General features: G+C 42.2%; 1 protein-coding gene across 15 annotated transcripts in view; it reads left to right on the forward strand.

The window, feature by feature from the left end:
* elna (elastin a) overlaps positions 1–23,390 on the forward strand; it is a 102,127-nt gene that overhangs the window by 55,911 nt on the left and 22,826 nt on the right. For 5 of the 15 annotated variants that reach the window (XM_065024478.1, XM_065024479.1, XM_065024472.1 and 2 more), the window contains exons 13-47: positions 698–745; positions 867–956; positions 1,072–1,128; positions 1,218–1,334; positions 1,746–1,838; positions 1,981–2,016; positions 4,042–4,164; positions 4,349–4,384; positions 4,546–4,644; positions 4,761–4,796; positions 4,912–4,953; positions 6,133–6,165; positions 6,350–6,403; positions 6,650–6,691; positions 6,789–6,875; positions 7,093–7,209; positions 7,309–7,446; positions 7,547–7,618; positions 7,865–7,888; positions 8,026–8,061; positions 8,164–8,259; positions 8,396–8,461; positions 11,907–12,041; positions 12,683–12,718; positions 12,834–12,962; positions 13,116–13,241; positions 13,337–13,426; positions 13,568–13,600; positions 13,790–13,945; positions 14,108–14,149; positions 15,462–15,512; positions 22,128–22,148; positions 22,344–22,370; positions 22,603–22,626; positions 23,159–23,206. In XM_065024478.1, coding sequence (XP_064880550.1) covers positions 698–745; positions 867–956; positions 1,072–1,128; positions 1,218–1,334; positions 1,746–1,838; positions 1,981–2,016; positions 4,042–4,164; positions 4,349–4,384; positions 4,546–4,644; positions 4,761–4,796; positions 4,912–4,953; positions 6,133–6,165; positions 6,350–6,403; positions 6,650–6,691; positions 6,789–6,875; positions 7,093–7,209; positions 7,309–7,446; positions 7,547–7,618; positions 7,865–7,888; positions 8,026–8,061; positions 8,164–8,259; positions 8,396–8,461; positions 11,907–12,041; positions 12,683–12,718; positions 12,834–12,962; positions 13,116–13,241; positions 13,337–13,426; positions 13,568–13,600; positions 13,790–13,945; positions 14,108–14,149; positions 15,462–15,512; positions 22,128–22,148; positions 22,344–22,370; positions 22,603–22,626; positions 23,159–23,206 — 2,460 coding nt within the window. The remainder of the gene's footprint in view (positions 1–697; positions 746–866; positions 957–1,071; positions 1,129–1,217; positions 1,335–1,745; positions 1,839–1,980; positions 2,017–4,041; positions 4,165–4,348; positions 4,385–4,545; positions 4,645–4,760; positions 4,797–4,911; positions 4,954–6,132; positions 6,166–6,349; positions 6,404–6,649; positions 6,692–6,788; positions 6,876–7,092; positions 7,210–7,308; positions 7,447–7,546; positions 7,619–7,864; positions 7,889–8,025; positions 8,062–8,163; positions 8,260–8,395; positions 8,462–11,906; positions 12,042–12,682; positions 12,719–12,833; positions 12,963–13,115; positions 13,242–13,336; positions 13,427–13,567; positions 13,601–13,789; positions 13,946–14,107; positions 14,150–15,461; positions 15,513–22,127; positions 22,149–22,343; positions 22,371–22,602; positions 22,627–23,158; positions 23,207–23,390) is intronic. The other 10 variants (XM_065024474.1, XM_065024475.1, XM_065024480.1 and 7 more) reach the window with 10 other exon arrangements.

Raw genomic sequence — 23,390 nt, forward strand, 5'->3', positions numbered from 1 at the left:
ACTGTGACTGCTTCTGTCATGTATTGTATGTAAGTTAGCTGCTTCACACCCACTCCCGGTAAGGGACACCCACTTCAATCAATGTCAGTTAATGTTATATGTGTTAAGACAGCATGGTCTTAGTTAGCTATTTACCGTATGTGGTCCCTCACAGGAAAGAGTGTCATGCAGCCAAAAGCATACAGTAAGTTAGAGCTTTCCTTTGTCCTCCTCTCAGATCTGTAGTCACTCAGGGGCAATAGTAAGATCTGAGTGGACTGACCAATCCTCCTTGTCTGTTCCGTAGGTTAGTTTTAAGAATGTGTCTCGATGTTTGACGCAGGCTAGGTTATACTGCTGAATCAAATCAACACCTGTTTGATGAGAAACAAATGTAGCTGTGTTTACACATGATAAAAACACAAACTGCTTCAGCTATGACCTACTGGGCTCAAACCTTACTGATGTAGAACTACTAACCCATCTACAGTAGATGTATTAATGTTTACTGCTGAACAGAATAGATTAAAATTGTGTGGTTTTATGTCTTGGGTGGATCTGTAATGAAATTGAATAAATCAGTAATAAGTCAATAATTTTCAACGAAGGTCCATTCACAAACAATGAAGTAGTAATGGATTTTCTGACTGTGTGTCAGTTCAAAACCTTTACTCTATACACGACTGATACCGTTTGTTTGTCGCCATGGTTTCTATAGGTGGCTATGGAGCGAAAGTTGGAGGAGCTGGAGGCAAACTTCCATTTGGTACAGAACGTTTTTAATATGTAAATGTTTTAAGTAGTGTGTCTGCATGTATGTGTGATTGTACATGTGTGTGTAGTACAAGCAGTACGGTACAGTAGATGGTTCTCTCCACTTGGTTCAGGATATGGGGGCTTTGGTGGTGGTGGTGGAGCAGGCCTTCCTGGTGGCAAAGGTGGTCCTGGATCCAAGCCTGGATACCCCATTGGAACTGGTAGGGAATTGGAGAACAAATATATGGGAAAATATGTTTAAGAGCACTCTATTACATAAATTATTTTGAATTGAGAACTGTAACTCTAATGTTTGTGTTCCCCCACTCTCTGCAGGTGTTGGGACAGGAGGTCTTAACCCGGCCCAGGCTCAGGCTAAAGCTGCTAAATATGGTAGTGATCGCTATCACAGGGCTACTGAAACTGGGCTTTTTGACACAGTGTTAACTTCAACTACTAACTCTTGAAGTGTTTACCCTCAGGTGCTGGTGCTGGTTTGGGTGGTGTGCCCGATGCAGGTGGAGCTTACCCTGGAGCGGGAGGAGCTTACCCTGGAGCGGGAGGAGCTTACCCTGGAGCAGGAGGAGCTTACCCTGGAGGTGAGGGGAGAAAGAGAGTGTGTGATAAAGACACCTCTGACCTTCTACTGGACAGTATCCTGACAGTGTACAGTACCACCAAACAAAACTACTAGACAGGACAGCCACAGTTGACATTACTACTATTCAGAGAATACAAGTGAAAGGGAATATGAGAGAATATGAGAATACAAGTGAAACATTTAGCTTTTTGTGATCTATACTGACAGTGAGAGTATATCTAAAGATTTTCAGAGTAAGGCCAAGGGTCAGGTAGATTTTTTTAAAAATTAGATTTATTTGACATTTTTTACATTTCAGGATATAATCCTGCTGCAGCCAAAGCTGCTAAATATGGTAAGAAATATCACTCAGAACACCAATATCAGAGTTTTAGCTAATGAGTCGTTTTCTTGTGACCCTCCACCGTAGGAGTCCCAGGAGGTGCGGGTGGCGTACCAGGTTTTGGATCAGTTGCAGGAGGAGCAGGAGGAGTACCTGGAGGGTTATCCGGAGGAGCTGGAGGTACATATGAAAATAACTGTACAACATCAAAATCTGATAGGCCTCTTACAGTGAGTTTAGTTAGTTCAGAATTCTGCTTTTTTGTGATTGCAGTTTGACTATAAAAATCTGGGTTACTAATCTATAAACTTTTGCATTTCAGGTTATAACCCTGCTGCGGCCAAAGCTGCTAAATATGGTATGAAATATCTCTCAAAACAGCAATATCAGAGGTGGTACATACAGTTGAAGTCGGAAGTTTACATACAGGTTGGAGTCATTAAAACTAGTTTTTCAACCACTCCACAAATTTCTTGTTAACAAACTATAGTTTTTGGCAAGTCGGTTAGGACATCTGTTTTGTGCATGACACAAGTCATTTTCCCAACAATTATTTAACTTATTATTCACTGTATCACAATTCCAGTGGGTCAGAAGTTTACCTACACTAAGTTGACTGTGCCTTTAAACAGCTTGAAAAATTCCAGAAAATGATGTCTGGAAAACAATGACCTGAGTTTCTGATAGGCTAATTGATATAATTTGAGTCAATTGGAGGTGTATCTGTGGATGTATTTCAAGGCCTACCTTCAAACTCAGTGCCTCTTTGCTTGACATCATGGGAAAATCAAAAGAAATCAGCCAAGACCTCAGAAAAAAAAATTGTAGACCTCCACAAGTCTGGTTCATCCTTGGGAGCAGTTTCCAAATGCCTGAAGGTACCACGTTCATCTGTACAAACAATAGTGCACAAGTATAAACACCATGGGACCACGCAGCTGTCATACCGCTCAGGTATGAGATGAACGTACTTTGGTGCAAAAAGTGCAAATCAACCCCAGAACAACAGCAAATGACCTTGTGAAGATGCTGGAGGAAACAGGTACAAAAGTATCTATATCCACAGTAAAACAAGTCCTATTTTGACATAACTTCAAAGGCTGATCAGCAAGGAAGAAGCCACTGCTCCAAAACCGCCATAAAAAAGCCAGATTACAGTTTGCAACTGCACATGGGGACAAAGATCATACTTTTTGGAGAAATGTCCTCTGGTCTGATGAAACAAAAATTGAACTGTTTGGCCATAATGACCATCGTTATGTTTGGAGGAAAAAGGGGGAGGCTTGCAAGTCGAAGAACACCATCCCAACCGTGAAGCACGGGGGTGGCTGCATCATGTTGTGGAGGTGCTTTGCTGCAGAAGGGACTGGTGCACTTCACAAAATAGATGGCATCATGAGGCAGGAAAATTATGTGGCTATATTGAAGCAACATCTCAAGAAATCAGTCAGGAAGTTAAAGCTTGGTCGTAAATGGGTCTTCCAAATGGACAATGACCCCAAGTATGCATCCAATGTTGTGGCAAAATGGCTTAAGGACAACAAAGTCAAGGTATTGGAGTGGCCATCACAAAGCCTTGATCTCAGTCCTATAGAAAATCTGTGGGCAGAACTGAAAAAGCGTGTGCAAGCAAGGAGGCCTACCTGACTCAGTTACACCAGCTCTGTCAGGAGGAATGGGCCAAAATTCACCCAACTTATTGTGGGAGGTTGTGGAAGGCTACCCGAAACGTTTGACAAAAGTTAAACAATTTAAAGGCAATGCTACCAAATACTAATTGAGTGTATGTAAACTTCTGATCCACTGGGAATGTGATGAAAGAAATAAAAGCTGAAATAAATCATTCACTCTATTATTATTCTGACATTTCACATTCTTAAAATAAAGTGCTGATCCTAACTGACCAAAGACAGGGAATTGTTACTAGGATTAAATGTCAGGAATTGTTAAAAATTGAGTTTAAATGTATTTGTCTAGGGTGTATGTAAACGTCCGACTTCAACTGTAGATTTTTTATTTATGTTAACCTTCAAAGGGGCAAACAGCAGTTGCTACATTCATTTTTAGACTTTTACATTAATGAAATATACCCATTGATTCTTGAAGAATAGAACTTATAGATGCCTGCGTAGCTTAGTTGAACTGTCGTACCATCAGAATCCCAAATATAAACTTGTTTTACTCTTTTGTTTGTGAACCTTGTAACTGCAAACAAATACTGCAGAGCCTCAGAACAGAGTTAAAACTATTATGTTGATATCATGGATGGTCAGTCTGTATCGCTGTTTATAAATTTGAGGTGAGAGTGCAAACATTTCTCCAACCCCATCCCTCAGCTTTTTACCAATAAAGTGTTAGGGTTGATGCTTTGTTATTGTTCCAGGGGGTGCAGGAGCAAGCCTAGGAGCTGGAGGATTTGGTGGAGTACCAGGAGGAGGAGGAGGTGTACCTGGGGCTGGAGGATTTGGTGGAGTACCAGGAGGAGGAGGTGTACCTGGGGCTGGAGGTGAGCCTAAAAGTATACTACACAGTGAACACTACTCTCATCTCAGTAGTGTTGCTCTTTACTGTGTGTATATATTAAGGACGTTATTCAGATATGGTATTGTGAACTAGATGGTTATATATGGCAAATCTATAATCATTTTTAGACTATAAAAATCACAAGTGATTCATGTTTTGCATTTCAGGATATAATCCTGCGGCAGCCAAAGCAGCTAAATATGGTAAATAATCACTCAAACAACAACATCAGAATTGGTTCATTGATTGAATTCATGCTGAAATGTACTTCCACTATTATCTCATTTAGTTCCACTGTTAACTAACTGAAGTTAGTTAGACATGCCTCAGAAATCCAATGGTTTCCTCGTGTCCCTCTACACAGGACTCCCAGGAGGAGGTGCAGGCAGGCTCCCAGGTGCTGGCTCAGTCGCAGGAGGAGCAGGAGGAGTACCATTAGCTGGGGCTGGGGCTGGGGCTGGAGGTACAGAAAGGAGCACCATTGGGGTGCAGGATGTAATGTAGTTTGACTTTACTGTATGTGTACCCTAATGGCTTGGCGGAATTTCCTTTTCAATGTATTAATGTTTTACATTTCAGGATATAATCCTGCTGCGGCCAAAGCCGCTAAATATGGTAAGAAACGTCACTCGTAACAGCAACATCAGAGTTGCAACATTGGTTGTAACTTATGCTGAAGTGTCTGTCCACTTTTAACTAAGCATTGTTTTCATGTCAACCTCCACCACAGGAGTTCCAGGAGGAGCAGTTGCAGGGTTAGGAGGAACTGGAGGTAGGCTATAGTAACCAAATACCTATAGATTTAACTAAGGTATAGTCAGGCTGGAAGATCCACTTACGGCCAAGCGTCAGCCTCCTGGCAGAGGCAACCAGGTTTTTGGCTAAAATGTCCTGGTACGTGATAAAGTTCACTATGCTGTTGACCTTAACAAGAGCCACAGGACTAGTATATCATAAACAATTTGGTGAGGTGCTTTTCTGTATATGCTTCTGTTTTTTGATGCCAAACCCACCAGTGGTGTGCATGGCCAAAGTGCTCCATTTTCATGTCAAATGACTATAGCACCACCTGGAGTTTGATAAAACAGCATTGGCACTTGGATTGGAATTGGTGCTATGGTCAAATGACATGATAATAGAGCTCTTGGGCCATGCACATCAGTGGAGGGTGTAGTGTTGAAAACAGAAGCAAATGCAAAAAAGTACCTCATACCTACAGTAAATTATGGTGGTGGATCTTTGCTATCTTTGGCTAGACAATAATCTGAAGCACTAATCAAAATCCACAAGGAAATGTGTAATTGACCACAAAATCAGCATTTTGCAATGGCCATCTGTCTCAGCATTCGAACCCCATTGAAGACCTGTGGTTTAAATTGAAGAGCACCGTCTATAAGCGCAGACAAAGGATATTAAGGATCTAGAAAGATTCCGTATGGAGGAAATGTCTAAGATCCCTCCCAACATGTTCTCCAAGCTCATAAACTCTGTGTCGTTATAAAACTCTGTGCCAGAGTATTGAAAACAGAGGTTCCAATCTTTTTATTTGATTTGATTACTTGTTAAACTAAATCTAATTATCTGAGCAATTGTCAATTGTATTAATATAAAATAGTATAATCCCCACCATTTTTTGAAGCATACATCATAGCTGAGTATTTGTATTATTTATTTAATAGTATTTTTTGCTGATAATGATGCAATAATGATGTACCCCACTGTATATTATGCCAACCACTGGGCTCTCCAGGAAGCTGTTATGAAGGTGATGTGCCTTGCTCAAACATACCCCAATCTCAGAGTTAGTAACCAGTGCAAACCTTGTACATGCATTATAATACTGTATTGTCTTGACTCCTATCAAGTGCACTAACCTGGATTAGCACTGCAACTTTAAACTCAATGTAGCAAATATCTTTAACACATCACCATTTTCATCATCTCTGAACAGGCTATGGAGCGGGAGCCAGGCCTCCCTATTACGGTGAGGAAAACTAACCAAAACATCCCAAGGCTGCCCAGGCCACAGCCTTTACAATGCTGTTAAGACACCATCACTCACTGAAGGGCTTCGTTCATTGGCTTAGTCAGCTCCAACTCACATTGGCCTTATTTTAATAATAGAAATGATCATATAATATACTGTATGGATGTCACCCTCCCTGTAGGTGTTCCAGGGGGTGCTGGATTTGGGGGAGCAGGAGCTTTTCCAGGGTCTGGAGGTAGCTTATCTAAGTATTGCAGTATAGTATCTCACGCTTGTAGCAATTTCATTCATTCATTCATAGCATTAACTACTGCTTGAGGAGACTGAAATTCATGGTAAGACAAATGTTCATTTGAATCATAAAGATGTACAGTAATTTCTACCTTCCAGTCACTGTGCTGTCTACTGCTACTTTATGGGGCTAGAAACGCAGTTGTCAGGAGGTATGCTGTAAATTAACTTGAATTATTTTCTATTTTAGGATACAATCCTGCCGCCGCCGCCGCCAAAGCTGCTAAATATGGTTAGAAAAATCACTCGATATTAGGCCAGTCTCGTTTAGTGTTTGTACAATTGTTGAATTTGAAATCCAATGTTTTTTCTTTTTTCCTTGACCATAGGGGTCCCAGGGGGTGCAGGGGCAGGCCTAGGAGTTGGAGGTCTTGGAGGAACAGGAGGGGTACCAGCTGGAGGAGCTGGGGCTGGAGGTAAGTCATGATGCTTGACTTCTCCAATGCTTTCACACTGTTTTGAATGCCAAAATCACGTTTTGAATCTAGGACCCCTATTTCATTGTAGGATATAATCCCGCCGCTGCCAAAGCCACTAAATATGGTACAAAGAAATGTGACAAGTCTACTATATCTTTTCAGTTGTTAAGTTAGCCATGACTTAATGGCAAAATCCTAACATTTTCTGTCATAGGAGTCCCCGGAGGTGCAGCAGCAGGCCTAGGAGCAGGAGGATTACCAGGAGGAGGAGCAGGGGGGGTACCTGGGGCTGGAGGATATAATCCTGCTGCAGCCAAAGCAGCTAAATATGGTAAGATCATTCAAAACAGCAACATCAGAATTGGTACATTGGTTGAATTCATGCTGACAGTTCTGGTTTTGAAATCATATAAACCATGTGAACACACAGGAGTTCCAGGAGGTCTAGGAACAGGCTTAGGAACAGGAGGACTTGGAGGAGTACAGGGAGGAGTACCAGGGGGAGGAGCAGGGGGGGTACCTGGGGCTGGAGGATATAATCCTGCTGCAGCCAAAGCAGCTAAATATGGTAAGAAAAATGTACATTGGTTGAATTCATGGTGAAATTTCTGTACATTTCTTTACATTACCATGTGTCAACTCATGACATGCCCTCTCCTGTGTTATAGGTCAGGGGGCTGTTGGTGGGCCATGGGGTGGATATGGTGGCGTGCCTGCTGGAGGATATCCCAGGCCTGGGGGTACGTACACCAAAGGGGATGCCCATGTGGGATGGAAGGGTCTGGGGGAGGGGTGGAAGTAAGGGCAGTGTTCACACACACAATATGTAGTTGGCAAACTTTGCATAGGGGTAGAGTTGGTTTTATATAGGTTTAAGCAGTGGAGTTAGATAGTTGGGTTGAGCAGAGGGTTGGTTTTAAGGTAAAGTGGGGTAGATTGCCTTATAGGGCTACTAGGTTGATGATGTTCCATGCTTTGATTGACAGGCTATGGAGGGGCAGGAGCTGGAGGTACGTTTCCAATGACGCCAATTTTATATAATATCATGAACTGATAAACATAAGCATAAACCAGTGTTAGTAATACTACTGTATTATGAGGCTTGGGGAGCATGATGTTTTTAATTTATTCAATTTTTCAATTTCAGGGTATAATCCTGCTGCGGCCAAAGCTGCTAAATATGGTAAGAAGAAGAGATATGTCTACTGTATCTTAAGCAGTTCTGAATGGAGACCTTATTTCAAAATAATAACTTAATTTAATTAATAATTTTCTTCTTGTGGAGTCCCAGGAGCTGGAGGAGCAGGCCTAGGAGCTGGAGGAGCAGGCTTAGGAGGAGCAGGAGGAGTACCAGGGATTGGGGCTGGACCAGGATATGGAGGTTTGCACCAGAAGTTGAAATCTAATGTCATCTGGAAGAGTTAATACTGTTGGTTTACGATTGGGAGCCTTTGGTCTGTCTTATCAAACTATTTATGAGGTCATTTATAAACTTTGCTATTTGTTTTGTATTGCAGGCTATGGAGGATATGGAGGAGTACCAGCAGGAGGGGCTGCTGCTGCGGCCAAAGCTGCTAAATATGGTACATTATCCTCTCCATGATTTAGAAAAATGTATTGCCTAACCTTTGTATTAATATACTGTACTGGTCCTCCCGAGTGGTGCAGCGGTCTAAGGTACTACATAACAGTGCTTGAGGCGTCACTACAGACCCAGGTTCGATCCCAGGCTGTGTCACAGCAGGCCATCACTGAGAGACCCATGAGGCACCGCACAATTGGCCCAGCGTCGTCTGCGTTAGGGAAGGTTCTGGCAGGCCAGGATATCCTTGTCCCATCGTACTCTAGCAATTCCTTGTGGCTGACCGGGCGTGACTTCGGTCGCCAGGTGTACAGTGTTTTCTCCGACACATTGGTGCGTCTGGCTTCCGGGTTAAGCGAGCATTGTGTCAAGGAAGAGTGCGGCATGGCAGGGTTGTGTTTCGGAGGACGCATGGCTCTCGACCTTCGCCTCTCCCTACCCCGTATGGGAATTGCAGCGATGGGACAAGACTGTAACTACCAATTGGATATCACGAAATTGGGGAGAAAAGGGGGTAAAAGTACAAATATACAGTACCAGTCAAAAGTTTGGAAACACCTACAAATTCAAGAGTTTTTCTTTATACATTGTAGAAAAATAGTGAATAATCAAAACTATGAAATAACAAATATGGAATCATGTACAATAGTAACCAAAAAAGTGTTTTAAAAAATCAACAACAAAAAATTTAGATTCTTCAAAGTAGCCACCCTTTGCCTTGATGACAGCTTTGCACACTCTTAACATTCTCTCAACCAGCTTCATCAGGTAGTCAACTGGAATGCTTTTCCAACAGTTTTGAAGGGGTTCCCACATATACTGAGCACTTGTTGGCTGTTGTTCCTTAACTCTGCAGTCAAACTCATCCCAAACCATCTCAATTGGGTTGAGGTTGGGTGATTTTGGAGACCAGGTCAAATCAAATGTATTTATAAAGCCCTTTTTACATCAGCCGATATCACAAAGTGCTGTACAGAAACCCAGCCTAAAACCCCAAACAGCAAGCAATGCAGATGTAGAAGCACAGTGGCTAGGAAAAACTCCCTAGAAAGGCTGGAACATAGGAAGAAACCTAGAGAGGAACCGGGCTCTGAGGGGTGGCCAGTCCACTTCTGTCTGTGCCGGGTAGAGATTATAACAGTACGTTCATATGTTCATAGATATACAGGACGTTCATATGTTCATAGATGACCAGCAGGGTCAGATAAAAAATAATCACAGTGGTTGTAGAGGGTGCAACAGGTCAGCACCTCAACAGGTCAGTTGGCTTTTCATAGCCGATCATTCAGAGTTAGAGACAACAAGGGCGGTAGAGAGAGAGTCCAATGCAGCAGGTCTGGGACAAGGTAGCACATCCGGTGAACAGGTCCGTGTTCCATAGCTGCACTTGAAGAAACTTTCAAAGTTCTTGAAATTTTCTGAATTGACTGACCTTCATGGCTTAAAGTAATGATAGACTGTCATTTCTCTTTGCTTATTTGAGCTGTAATGTGGACTTGGTCTTTTACCAAATAGGGCTATCTTCTGTATACCAATGCTACCTTGTCACAACACAACTGATTGGCTCAAACACATTAAGAAGGAAATAAATTCCACAAATGAACTTTTAACAAGGCACACATGTTAAATGAAATGCATCCAGGTGACTACCTCATGAAGCTGGTTGAGAGAATGCCAAGAGTGTCCAAAGCTGTCATCAAGGCTAAGGGTGGCTTTGAAAAATCTCAAATATAAAATATATTTTGATTTGTTTAACACTTTTTTGTTTACTAAATGATTCCATTTGTGTTATTTCCTAGTTTTTAGGTCTTCACGATTATTCTACAATGTAGAATTTAGTAAAAATAAAGAAAAACCCTTGAATAAGTAGATGTGTCCAAACCTTTGACTGATACAGTTGAAGTCGGAGGTTTACATACCGGCCAAATATATTTAAACTCAGTTTTTCACAATTCCTGACATTTAATCCTTGTAAAAATTCCCTGTCTTAGGTCAGTTAGGATCACCACATTATTTTAAGAATGTGAAATGTCAGAATAATAATAGAGAAAATGTTCTACTTCAGCTTTTAATTATTTGATTACATTCCCAGTGGGTCAGAAGTTTACATACACTCAATTAGTATTTGGTAGCATTGCCTTTAAATGGTTTAACTTGGGTCAAACGTTTTGGGTAGCCTTCCACAAGCTTCCCACAATAAGTTGGGGGTAATTTTGGCCCATTCCTCCTGACAGAGCTGATGTAACTGAGTCAGATTTGCAGGCCTCCTTGCTCGCGCATGCTTTTTCAGTTCTGCCCACAGATTTTCTTTAGGATGGAGGTCAGGGCTTTGTGATGGCCACTCCAATACCTTGACTTTGTTGTCCTTAAGCCATTTTGTCGTAACTTTGGAAGTTTGCTTGTGGTCATTGTCCATTTGGAAGACCCATTTGCGACCAAGCTTTAACTCCTGACTGATGTCTTGATATGTTGCTTCAATATATCCACATAATTTTCCTGCCTCATGATGCCATCTATTTTGTGAAGTGCACCAGTCCCTCCTGCAGCAAAGCACTCCCACAACATGATGCTGCCACCCGTGCTTCACGGTTGGGATGGTGTTCTTCGGCTTGCAAGCCTCCCCCTTTTTCCTCCAAACATAACAATGGTCAATATGGCCAAACAGTTCCATTTTTGTTTCATCAGACCAGAGGACATTTCTCCAAAAAGTAAGATCCTTGTCCGCATGTGCAGTTGCAAACCATAGTCTGGCTTTTTTATGGCGGTTTTGGAGCAGTAGCTTTTTCCTTGCTGAGCGGCCTTTCAGGTTATGTCAATATAGGACTCGTTTTACTGTGGATATAGATGCTTTTGTACCTGTGACCTCCAGCATCTTCACAAGGTCCTTTGCTGTTGTTTTGGGATTGATTTGCACTTTTCCCATCAAAGTACGTTCATCTCTAGGAGACAGGATGCGTCTTCTTCCTGTGTGGTACCATGGTGTTTATACTTGCGTACTATTGTTTGTACAGATGAACGGGGTACCTTCAGACGTTTTGAAATTGCTCCCAAGGATGAACCAGACTTGTGAGGTCTACAATTTTTTTCTGAGCTCTTGGCTGATTTATTTTGATTTTCCCATGATGTCAAGCAAAGAGGCACAACAGCTACACCTCCAATTGACTCAAATGATGTCAATTAGCAGATCAGAAGCTTCTAAAGCCATGACATAATTTTCTGGAATTTTCCAAGCTGTTTAAAGGCACAGTTTTAATGAGTTTTAATGACTCCAGCCTAAGTGTATGTAAACTTTCGACTTCAACTGTATATACTGTACTGATATACTGCCGGTGGTGCCAATCCCCCTAAATATATTAGATTTTTTTCACTGGGTTGCATAGAAGCAACCATTAGATATTACTGTTGTTTAAACCACCAAGGAATAACATCCTGAGCCTGATCTGTAGGAGTTCCAGGAGGAGCGGGCGTGGCGGGGAGAGCAGGAGCAGTGCCAGGGGCTGGATATGGAGGGGTACCTGGGGCTGGATATGGAGGGGTACCGGGGGTTGGATATGGAGGGGTACCTGGGGCTGGATATGGAGGTGAGTCCGATTTGCTTTTGCCATGTAAATGTACTGTAATATACTGGACAAAATTATAAATGCAACATGCAACAATTTCAACAATTTTACTGAGTTACAGTTCATATAAGGAAATCACTCAATTGAAATACAGTTGAAGTCCGAAGTTAACATGCACTTAGGTTGGAGTCATTAAAACTCATTTTTCAATCACTCCACAAATTTCTTGTTAACAAACTATAGTTTTGGCAAGTCGGTTAGGACATCTACTTTGTGCATGACACAAGTACATTTTCCAACAATTGTTTCCAGACAGATTATTTCACTTATATTTCACTGTATCACAATTCCAGTTTACATACACTAAGTTGACTGTGCCTTTAAACAACTTGGAAAATTCCAGAAAATTATGTCATGGCTTTAGAAGCTTCTGATAGGCTAATTGACATAATTTTAATCAATTGGATGTGTACCTGTGGATGTATCACATTATATTGATCTCTGTAAAGGGCGGACACAGATTAAATCTAATCCTGGAATAGAAAACCTTTTCATTGGACATTCTCCATTGAGCTTGCTTTTTAGTAACCGCCCCCAATTGTTTTAGTGAGTTCATAAATCAGGAAGGATGTCTTTTAATTTATACACTTTTTGCATATCAGGATATAATCCCGCTGCGGCCAAAGCTGCTAAATATGGTGAGGAAAAACATTCAAAACAACAACATCGGAGTTAGTACATTGGTTAAATTCATGCTAAAACCTCTGTCCACTTTTAACTAATTATCTTCTTTTTTTTGACACTCCACTACAGGATTACCAGGAGGTGCAGGAGCAGGCCTAGGAGCTGGAGGACTTGGAGGAGCAGGAGGACTTGGAGGAGCAGGAGGAGTACCAGTGGCTGGAGGATATAACCCTGCAGTGGCCAAAGCGGCTAAATATGGTAAAATCCCTCAAAACAATCAATCTCATTCAGTGTTGGTACATTGGTTGAATTTACATCAATTTTTGACTTTTTAAATTGTGGTGTAACAAGTCTATTGTCTTTGGCAGTTCTGAAGTTGGACAATTGTTTTCTTGTGGCCCTCTACCACAGGAGTCCCTGGAGGTGCAGGAGCAGGCATAGGAGCTGGAGGAGCAGGAGGATTACCAGGGGGAGGAGGAGGGGGTGTACCTGGGGCTGGAGGATATAATCCCGCTGCAGCCAAAGCTGCTAAATATGGTAAGATTACTCATCAGAGCTGGTATTATGGTTGAATTCATGCTCATTCATGTTGGTTTTGAAATCATATAATTTCCTTGTGAACCTCTAAACAGGAGTCCCAGGAGGTGTAGGAACAGGCCTAGGAGCAGGAGGACTTGGAGGAGGAGGACAGGGAGGAGTACCTGGAGGAGTAGGAGCTGGAGGTACGTCAGAGGATGTGTATGAATTGTAAAGACATCAGAAAGAGCTCAAACAGCATCATGGTCCAGTCTGTCCTTCTATGCGATATCAAGGTGATGCAACATGCAATAGGAATATGAATTATGTGATGCTTGTGATTGCAGGATATGATCCCGCAGCCAAAGCTGCTAAATATGGTAAGAGCCTCTCTCGTTGTATCATAACTTTTAGTCTATGTAATGCAGACCAGTGGAAGAACAATAATGTTTGTATGTTCTGTGCAGTCTCTGTACAGTACCTATTCTCTCTTGTTAGCTGGATCAAGATTTTCACTATGGCTCAACAGATTATACTATACCTTCACCTATGTTCTTACCTACCCGCAGGTATGCCAAGCGGGGCGGGCATCGGTGGAGAAGGTGTTCCAGCGCCTATAGCGACGCCAAGACCAGGTGTGGGCGTGGGTGGTGGTGTTGGAGGAACTGCCATTGAGCGCACTGATGTACCAGTGGGCACAGGGATACCTATCGCAGGCAAACCAGGTAAATAGATACTAGTTTCACCTTTGATTCTTGCTTGGTTTATTTTACCTGGCCTAGATAGATCCTTCAGGATAATTGCTAGTACTACGCAAGTAGGTCCAAAATGAAGGGTTTAAAGAAAATCCACAAAGCTCCTAATGTGACACTATGACACCTTTACAGCAGAGGATTCATCTCTAGAACCCGGTGGAACTCCCATCCCAGGTAGAACCACAAGTTTTGCACTCAACAAGACTTTGGATTTAATTAACCTGTTTTCTCATTGATCAGTACAAATTATGTATATCAAAAGCTACATAGTAAGAGTTAGTTACTGCAGGGGTTCTCAAACTTTTTGGGGTCCGGGGACCCCTTATGTGATAGAAAATTCATCAGGGACCCCCTCAATATCAGAACACCGCTCGAGTGAGTTACGAATAGCATACAAGGAGTGTTGTAAACTATGACGTTGGCAGTGCATGGCCGTACAAACCAAGTCTCGGACCCTGGGAAGGAACATTTTCCTGCAATTCTACACATTTTGTCATGGGGCAGAGAGAAAACTTTGCCGTTTTAAAGCTTAAATTACAGTGCATTTATGGTGTTTTTGAAGGAATACAAGTATAATGTTCAAAACTTGGTAATTGGTAGAACACTGTGGATACAAATATCCCTGCGTGCCTCCCAGGCCCATGTTGCCCAGGATTAAGAACATACATTGTAGATTAACAATATTACATTGTATTGTATTAGACCCTCTAAACTTATTCCACGGATCCCTTGGCCAAAATTAGTTTAATCTGTTGTTGTTAGTACTATTCATAAAAAAAAATACTATCTGGTCGCGATCCCCCTACAGTACCTCAGACCCCATTTTGAGAACCCCTGAGTTACTGTACTTGAAATATGCACTGTATTTTACAGAGCTGTTAAAAAAAGGGGAGTTACTGTACCATGGAATGCCATTGACATAGAATAAAAAATCAATGATAGAGACTGATTATAATGCAAGTTTATAGTTTTTTATTTTTCCTTTTCGCTTCATGAGCTGTATGTATATAACCTGTTTATAATCCGACAAAGCCCCATCAGACTTTTCCAGCAGGCCTCATCAGGACTTCAATGGCCTACAGACACAGCCTTAGCATCCAAGCTAACTCCCACATCTTCTACCACTACCACTGCTGTCTGGCTAACTGCGCTCCACTGCAGGTGTATCAAACAGCAATGGCAGTATCGCGCAAGCCAGTCCCCTGCCCTATCTCCTCCCAAACCCCAAACCTCTTTGCCCCCTCTCTTCTCCCTAAACCCTCAAACAAGAGACAGCTTAATGTCTGTTCTGCTAGTACTGTCCCCTTTTATTATTGTTGTATGGTCCAATAGCTATTCACCACCTGGAGCTGGAGCTTATCCCCTTCCCTCCTGTCATGGCAGTGCCAAGGATCCCCATAATGTCTTCTGCCCTACGCTAGTTTCCCCTACCCTGTGTCCTTTTCAACTGCAATGGATGAAACTGGAACCTGTTGTCTTTTGGCAGATCCCACACCTATTGGCACACAGGCCACAGAGGCCCCAGAGCCAGAGCCCAGTAAGACTTGCTGCTGTCTGTGTTTGCATGATCAAACCCTTTCTGACAAAGGACATAGTTATACTTCATTTGAAGAGTGTAATATACACATACAGTACCAGTCAAAAGCTTGGACAAGCCTACTCATTCAAGGATTTTTCTTTATTTGTACTATTTCCTACATTGTAGAATAATAGTGAAGACATCAAAACTATGAAATAACACACATGGAATCATGTAGTAACCATAAAAGTGCATATTTTAGATTCTTCAAAGTAGCCACCCTTTGCCTTGATGACAGCTTTGCACACTCTTGGCATTCTCTCAACCAGCTTCATGGGGTAGTCACCTGGAACGCATTTCAATTAACAAGTGTGCCTTAAAAGTACATTTGTGGAATGTATTTTCTCCCTAATGTGTTTGAGCCAATCAGTTGGTATACAGAAGACAGCCCTATTTGGTAAAAGACCAAGTCCATATTATGGCAAGAACAGCTCAAATAAGCAAAGAGAAACTATAGTCCATGATTACTTTAACCTCACCAGGGTACAGAAATACTCATTATAAAAATTAATAAAACATTCAAGTGTTATACATTGGTTTAAAGATGAACTTCTTGTTAATCCAACCACGGTGTCATATTTCAAAAAGGCTTTATGGCGAAAGCATACCATGCGATTATCTGAGAACAGCGCCCAACAGACAAATCATTACAAACAGTTACCAGCCAAGTAGAGAAGTTACACAAGTCAGAAATAGAGATAACATGAATCACTTTCCTTTGATGATCTTCATATGGTTGCACTCACAAGACTCCCATTTACTCAATAAATGTTTATTTTGTTTGATAAAGTCCCTGTTTATATCCAAAAACCTCAGTTTTGTTTGCGCGTTTTGTTCAGTATTCCACAGGCTCAAACTTCCACAGGCAGATGAAAAATCCTTTATAGTATCAGTAAAGTTCGTAGAAACATTTCAAACGATGTTTATAATCAATCCTCAGGTTGTTTTTAGCCTAAATAATCGATAATATTTAAACCGGACAATAACGTCATCAATATAAAAGGTAAACAAGAAAGGCACGCTCTCGGTCGTGCGCATGAAAAATCTCTGGGACACTGCAGTGTCCACTCATTCAGAGTGGTCTTACTCTCTCATTTTTCAGAATACAAGCCTGAAACAATTTCAAAAGAATGTTGACATCTCGTGGAAGCCATAGGAAGTGAAATTTGAGTCCTAAGTCAATGGATACTGTGTAATGGCATTCAATAGAAAACTACAAACATAAAGAAATCCCACTTCCTGGATGGATTTTTCTCAGGTTTTTGCCTGCCAAATCAGTTCTGTTATACTCACAGACATTATTCTAACAGTTTTGGAGACTTTAGAGTGTTTTCTATCCATATCTACCAATTGTATGCATATCCTAGCTTCTGGGCTTGAGTAGCCGGCAGTTTACTTTGGGCATGCTTTTCATCCGGAAGTGAAAATAGTGCCACCTACCCTAGTGAAATTAGACATGAAGGTCAGTCAATACGGAAAATATCAAGAGCATTAAAAGTTTTTTCAAGTGCAGTCGCAAAAAACATCAAGCGCTATGATGAAACTGGCTCTCATGAGGACCGCCACAGGAAAGGAAGACAGAGTTACCTATGCTGCAGAGGATAAGTTGAGTTGTCAGGCTCAGATTGCAGCTCAAATAAATGTTTTAAAGAGTACATGTACAGTAACAGACACATCCCAACATCAACTGTTCAGAGGAGACTGTGTGAATCAGGCCTTCATGGTTGAATTGCTGCAATGAAACCCCTACTTAAGGAAATCAATAAGAAGAAGAAACTTGCTTAGGCTAAAAAAAGCCAAAGTGACTATGCATATAAGATAAACAAAGAGTAGCAGCAGCATAAAAGAGGGGTTGGGGGGGGGCATTGCAAAAAGTCTGGGTACCTGTTCAGGAGTCTTATGTCCTAGACTTGGCACTCCGGTACCGCTTGCCATGCGGTAGTAGAGAGAACAGTCTATGACTGGGGTGGCTGGGGTCTTTGACCATTTTTAGGGCCTTCCTCTGGCACACGCCTGGTGTAGAGGTCCTGGATGGCAGGCGGCTTTGCCCCAGTGATGTACTGGGCCGTACACACTACCCTCTGAAGTGCCTTGCGGTCGGAGGCCAAGCAATTGCCGTAGCAGGCAGTGATGCAACCGGTCAGGGTGCTCTCGATGGTGCAGCTGTAGAACCTTTTGAGGATCTCAGGACCTATGCCACATATTTTTATGTGTTTTTTTTTTTTTGTTGAAGCTCTCAACCTGCTCCACTACAGCCCCGTCGATGAGAATGGGGGCGTGCTCGGTGCTCCTTTTCTTGTTGTCCACAATCATCTCCTTAGTCTTGGTTACGTTGAGGGATAGGTTATTATTCTGGCACCACCCGGGCCAGGTCTCTGACCTCCTCCGTATAGGCTGTCTTGTCGTTGTCGGTGATCAGGCCTACCACTGTTGTGTAGTTTGCAAACTTAATGATGGTGTTGGAGTTGTGCCTGGCCATGCAGTGGGTGAACAGGGAGTACAGGAGAGGACTGAGCACGCACCCCTGGGGACGCACCCCTGGGGAGCTCCAGTGTTGAGGATCAGTGTGGCAGATGTGTTGCTACCTACCCTCACCACCTGGGAGCTGCCCATCAGGAAGTCCAGGATCCAGTTGCAGAGGGCGGTGTTTTGTCCCAGGTTCCTTAGCTTAGTGATGAGCTTTAAGGATACTATGGTGTTGAACGCTGATCTGCATTCTCACATAGGTGTTCCTTTTGTCCAGGTTGGAAAGGCCAGTGTGGAGTGCAATAGAGATTGCATCATCTGTGGATCTGTTTGGGCGGTAAGCAAATTGAAGTGGGTCTAGGGTTTCGGGGATAATGGTGTTGATGTGAGCCATGACCAGCCTTTCAAAGCACTTCATGGCTACGGACGTGAGTGATACGGGTCTGTAGTCATTTAGGCAGGTTGCCTTTGTGTTCTTGTCCATAGGAACTATGGTGGTCTGCTTGAAACATGTTGGTATTACAGACTCAATCAGGGAGATGTTGAAAATGTCAGTGAAGACACCTGCCAGTTGGTCAGCACATGCCCGGAGCACACGTCCTGGTAATCCGTCTGGCCCCGCAACCTTGTGTATGTTGACCTGTTTAAAGGTCTTACTCACGTCGGCTATGGAGAGAATGATCACACAGTCGTCCGGAACAGCTGATGCTCTCATGCATGCCTCAGTGTTGCTTGCCTCGAAATGAGCATAGAAGTGATTTAGCTCGTCTGGTAGGCTCGTGTCACTGGGGAGCTCGCGGCTGTGCTTCCCTTTGTAGTCTGTAATAGTTTGCCAGTCCTGCCACATCCGACAAGCGTCGGCGCCGGTGTAGTATGATTCATTCTTAACCCTGGAGTGACGCTTTGCCTGTTTGATGGTTTGTCGCAGGGCACAGCGGGATTTCTTGTAAGCTTCCGGGTTAGAGTCCTGCACCTCGAAAGCGGCAGATCTACCCTTTAGCGCAGTGCGAATGTTGCCTGTAATCCATGGCTTCTGGTTGGGGTATGTGCAAACAGTCACTGTGGGGATGACGTCCTCAATGCACTTATTGATAAAGCCAGTGACTGATGTGGTGTATTCCTCAATGTCATCGGAAGAATCCCGGAACATGTTCCAGTCTGTGATAGCAAAACAGTCTTGTAGTTAAGCATCTGCTTCATCTGACCACTTTTTTGTCGACCGAGTCACTGGTGCTTCCTGCTTTAATTTTTGCTTATAAGCAGGAATCAGGAGGATATAGTTGTGGTCGGATTTACCAAATGGAGGGCGAGGGAGAGTTTTGTACGCGTCTCTGTGTGTGGAGTACAGGTGATCTACAATTGTTTTCCCCTCTGGTTGCACATTTAGCATGTTGATCGAGATTTGGTAGAACTGATTTAAGTTTCCCTGCATTAAAGTCTCCGGCCACTAGGAGCGCCGCCTCTGGGTGAGGGGTTTCCATTTTGCTTATTTCCTTATACAGCTGACTGAGTGCGGTCTTAGTGCCCATATCTGTTTGTGGTGGTAAATAAACAGCCACGAAAAAGTATAGCTGAGAACTCTCTAGGCAAGTAGTGTGGCCTGCAATTTATCACAATATACTCTACTTCAGGCGAGCAAAATCTAGAGACTTCCTTAGATTTTGTGCACCAGCTGTTGTTTACAAATCTGCACAGACTGCCCCCCTCGTCTTACCGGAGTGTGCTATTCTATCCTGCCGGTGCAGTGTATATCCCGCTAGATGAATATTCATGTCGTCATTCAGCCACGATTCCGTGAAACATAGGATATTACAGTTTTTGATGTCCCGTTGGTAGGATATTCGTGATCGTACCTCGTCTAGTTTATTGTCCAATGATTGCACGTTGGCGAGTAATATTGACGGTAACGGCAGCTTTCCTACTCGCCTTCTGCGGGTCTGGACGAGGCATCAGGCTCTTCGTCCTCTGTGTCGCTTCCTTTTGCGAATAATTGGGATGTCTGCCCTGTGGGTTGTTTGGAGAATATCGTGTGAGTCCTGCTTCTTGTTGAAAAAATCTTTGTCTAATCCGAGGTGAGTGATCGCTGTCCTGATATCCAGAAGCTCTTTTCTGCCATAAGATATGGTTGCAGAAACATTATGTACAAAATCATTTACAAATATCGTGAAAAAAACCCACATAATAGCACAATTGGTTAGGAGACCGTAAAACGGCAGACATCTCCTCCGGCGCACACTTAACCACCATGGCTACCACAGCATTCTGCAGCGATACACCATCCCATCTGGTTTGCGCTTAGTGGTGACTATCATTTGTTTTTCAACAGGACAATGACCAAACACACCTCCAGGATGTGTAAGGGCTATTTGACCAAGAAGGAGAGTGATGGAGTGCTGCATCAGGGGTGCGTCACTTGAGTGGGTTGAGTCACTGATGTGATCTTCCTGTCCAGGTTGCCTCAGATAACCTGGCCTCCACCATCACCCGACCTCAACCCAATTGAGATGGTTTGGGATGAGTTGGACCGCAGAGTGAAGGAACAGCAGCCTACAAGTGCTGAGCATATGTGGAACTCCTTCAAGACTGTTGGAAAAGCATTCCAGGTGAAGCTGGTTGAGAGAATGTCAAGAGGTTGCAAAGCTGTCATCAAGACAAAGGGTGGCTACTTGGAAGAATCTAACATGTATTTTGATTTGTTTAACACTTTTTTGGTTACTGCATGATTCCATATGTGTCATTTCATAGTTAACTATTCACTATTAACTTCTAACAAGGCACACTTGTGAATTGAAATGTGATCCAGGTGACTACCTCATGAAGAGAGAATGCCAAGAGTGTGCAAAGCTGTCAAGGCGGCACATTTGAAGAATCTCAAATATAAAATATATTTTGATTTGTTTAACACTCTTTTGGTTACTACATGATTCCATATGTGTTATTTCATCATTTTGATGTCTTCACTAGCATTCTACAATATAGAAAAATAGTAAAAATCAAGAAAAACCCTGCAATGAGTAGGTGTGTCCAAACTTTTGACTCGTACTGTATGTTCTTTACAATTCCTTACATAAGCACTTCATAACATTTGGCACGATTACTTATTGGCTTTTGATAAACAATTCATTTTAGTTGATTCGGTTAGATTCCTTTGTGAAAACATTAATTTTTTTGGCCTTCTGCAACAACAAAAAAATGAAGGAATGTGATGTTCATGTGGGTGTTGACAAGATAATGTGTTGCCAGTGTCTCTCAGGTATTTTCTAGAAGTTGTTTGTCCTCTTAAACGCTCTTCCTCTCTTTCCCTCAACTAATTCCGCAGCTTGCTGCTCTTGAAATATCTCCCATTTCTGCTCTCTCCTCCCTCCCTTCGCTTTTTAACCAATTAGATTAATCTGACACTTGTCAATACTTGATTGACTTACAGTATTCTGTAATATTACTAGTTATTGTTAATGTCCTCCACAATAAATATTGCTCCTATGGAGATTGTGCCTGGAAGACCTGTAGATACGTACTGTTTGCACTCATCCTTTCTCCTTGGTAGTTAAAGTCCTATCTCCCTTCAGGGGTGGGAAACTCTAGTCCTCAGGGGCCTGATTGGTGTCACTTTTTCTCCATCCCTAGCAAACACAGCTGATTAATCAAATTGCATTCTAAACATGTTTAGGTGATTGGAGTCAGGGGTGTTAGCTGGGGAAAAACTGTGACACCAATCAGGCCCTTGAGGACTGGAATTGCCCACCTCTGCGGCATCTTCTACAGCAGGGGATCATATCCTTGTTATTACCTGATGTTTACTTATGGTACTGTATTTGAAATCCCACATTGTTTGAAAATGTTTTTATGATAAAATGGACACAAAAATACATATTACTGTGTCATTCTTCCAGCACATATTTTTTTGGAGCCCCTGCTTTAGATGTGTTCTTCAGTCTAGAAACTAAAATGTTGATATATCTTTACGATATTTTATTTTGTGTGATTTTTCTCTGTCTTGTTGCATCTCGGATAGAGTACTTTGATACAGTACTTTCTTGTTCATTTTCATGGAAATTCATATTATTAATATATCACGTCATTGATTAACCTTCTTTTGGTTTGCTGCAGGTGCCACAGGAGTAACTGGAGGTATGTATTGGACCAGATTTTTTATGAAACTAACATCAATTATTTATTCTCACTAGTTTTGCAACATTGTGTCATTAGAATCACTGAACATTTTATTAGAGTTTTTTGAGTGGTAAGTTATTCTATTTTGGAGACTTTTTATAACTGTCCTAATTATGACGTAGCTGGTAATAGTTAGCATGATCACCTTCACAGTTGGGGCTGGGGTTCTTCAACCTAGTGGTAAGTCATTTAAATAGATTCTCCTGAAAATGTAAAAATCCTTCTGCATGAAAATGGCGTCCTACTTGTACCTATCAACATTCCTGTACTTTACTATCAGTTCATCTTCATTGTTGACCTGTGATTTTTTTAAATGTATTTACTGTACATCAAACATTAGGGTTTTCAGTTATCATCAATTTGAACCAATATGCTCTGTAACTGTGTGTTAAAAACGTATCTTTGTTTCCAGTTGGTACAGGCCCAGCTCAGCCTGGTGAGTGTTGTGTCCACCATAGCAGACCTGGGTTCAATTACTATTGGTTTTCTTTCAAATACTTCTCATGTAGTTGCTACTGGAGTACAGCAGCCTTGAGGTAAAGTGTCTCGATAGTGGAGACTATAAGGAGCAGAGTATATGACATTGTTTAGCCACATGATGGTGACAATTTCCTGCAGGCGATGCTGTTGAGTAGTTTTTTTTCCAGTTGTGTAGTGACATGATTAATAATTAATCATATTAATTTAGTGGATGTTTAAATTTGTCCAATTTCACACGTACATATACAAATGTCTGAATTGGAAATGTGTTTTTTGCATATCCCAACTCCCCCTGAGACACCCTTGGAGAATGGGGTCACTGCCATGGTCAGCCATTATCAACGGCGACCCTGGAGCAATTAGGGTTAAGTGCCTTGCTTAAGGGCACATCGGCAGGTTTATCAAATTGTTGTCTTGGGGATTCAAACTAGTGACCGATTTTGTTTCTGGACCAACGCTCTAACCTCTAGGCTTTATATTATTTACAGGTGTGGGTGTCGGAGCAGGTGGCAAAGCTCCTAAACCCCCTGGTGCAGGTAAGGATTCTGAAACCCTGCTAATATCATATTATTGCAGTAGTATTACAGAACTGGTTGTTTACAACTTCAAATTGATACCATCAACTCAGATCCATAACCCATCCAATAATGTGATTGAACACTTTTACATGCCAATATAAATGCAATGAATAAACCCCTATGCACATTCATATAACAGTGA

Source organism: Oncorhynchus nerka, linkage group LG11 (assembly GCF_034236695.1).
Source record: "Oncorhynchus nerka isolate Pitt River linkage group LG11, Oner_Uvic_2.0, whole genome shotgun sequence".
Classification (NCBI taxonomy): Eukaryota; Metazoa; Chordata; class Actinopteri; order Salmoniformes; family Salmonidae; genus Oncorhynchus; species Oncorhynchus nerka.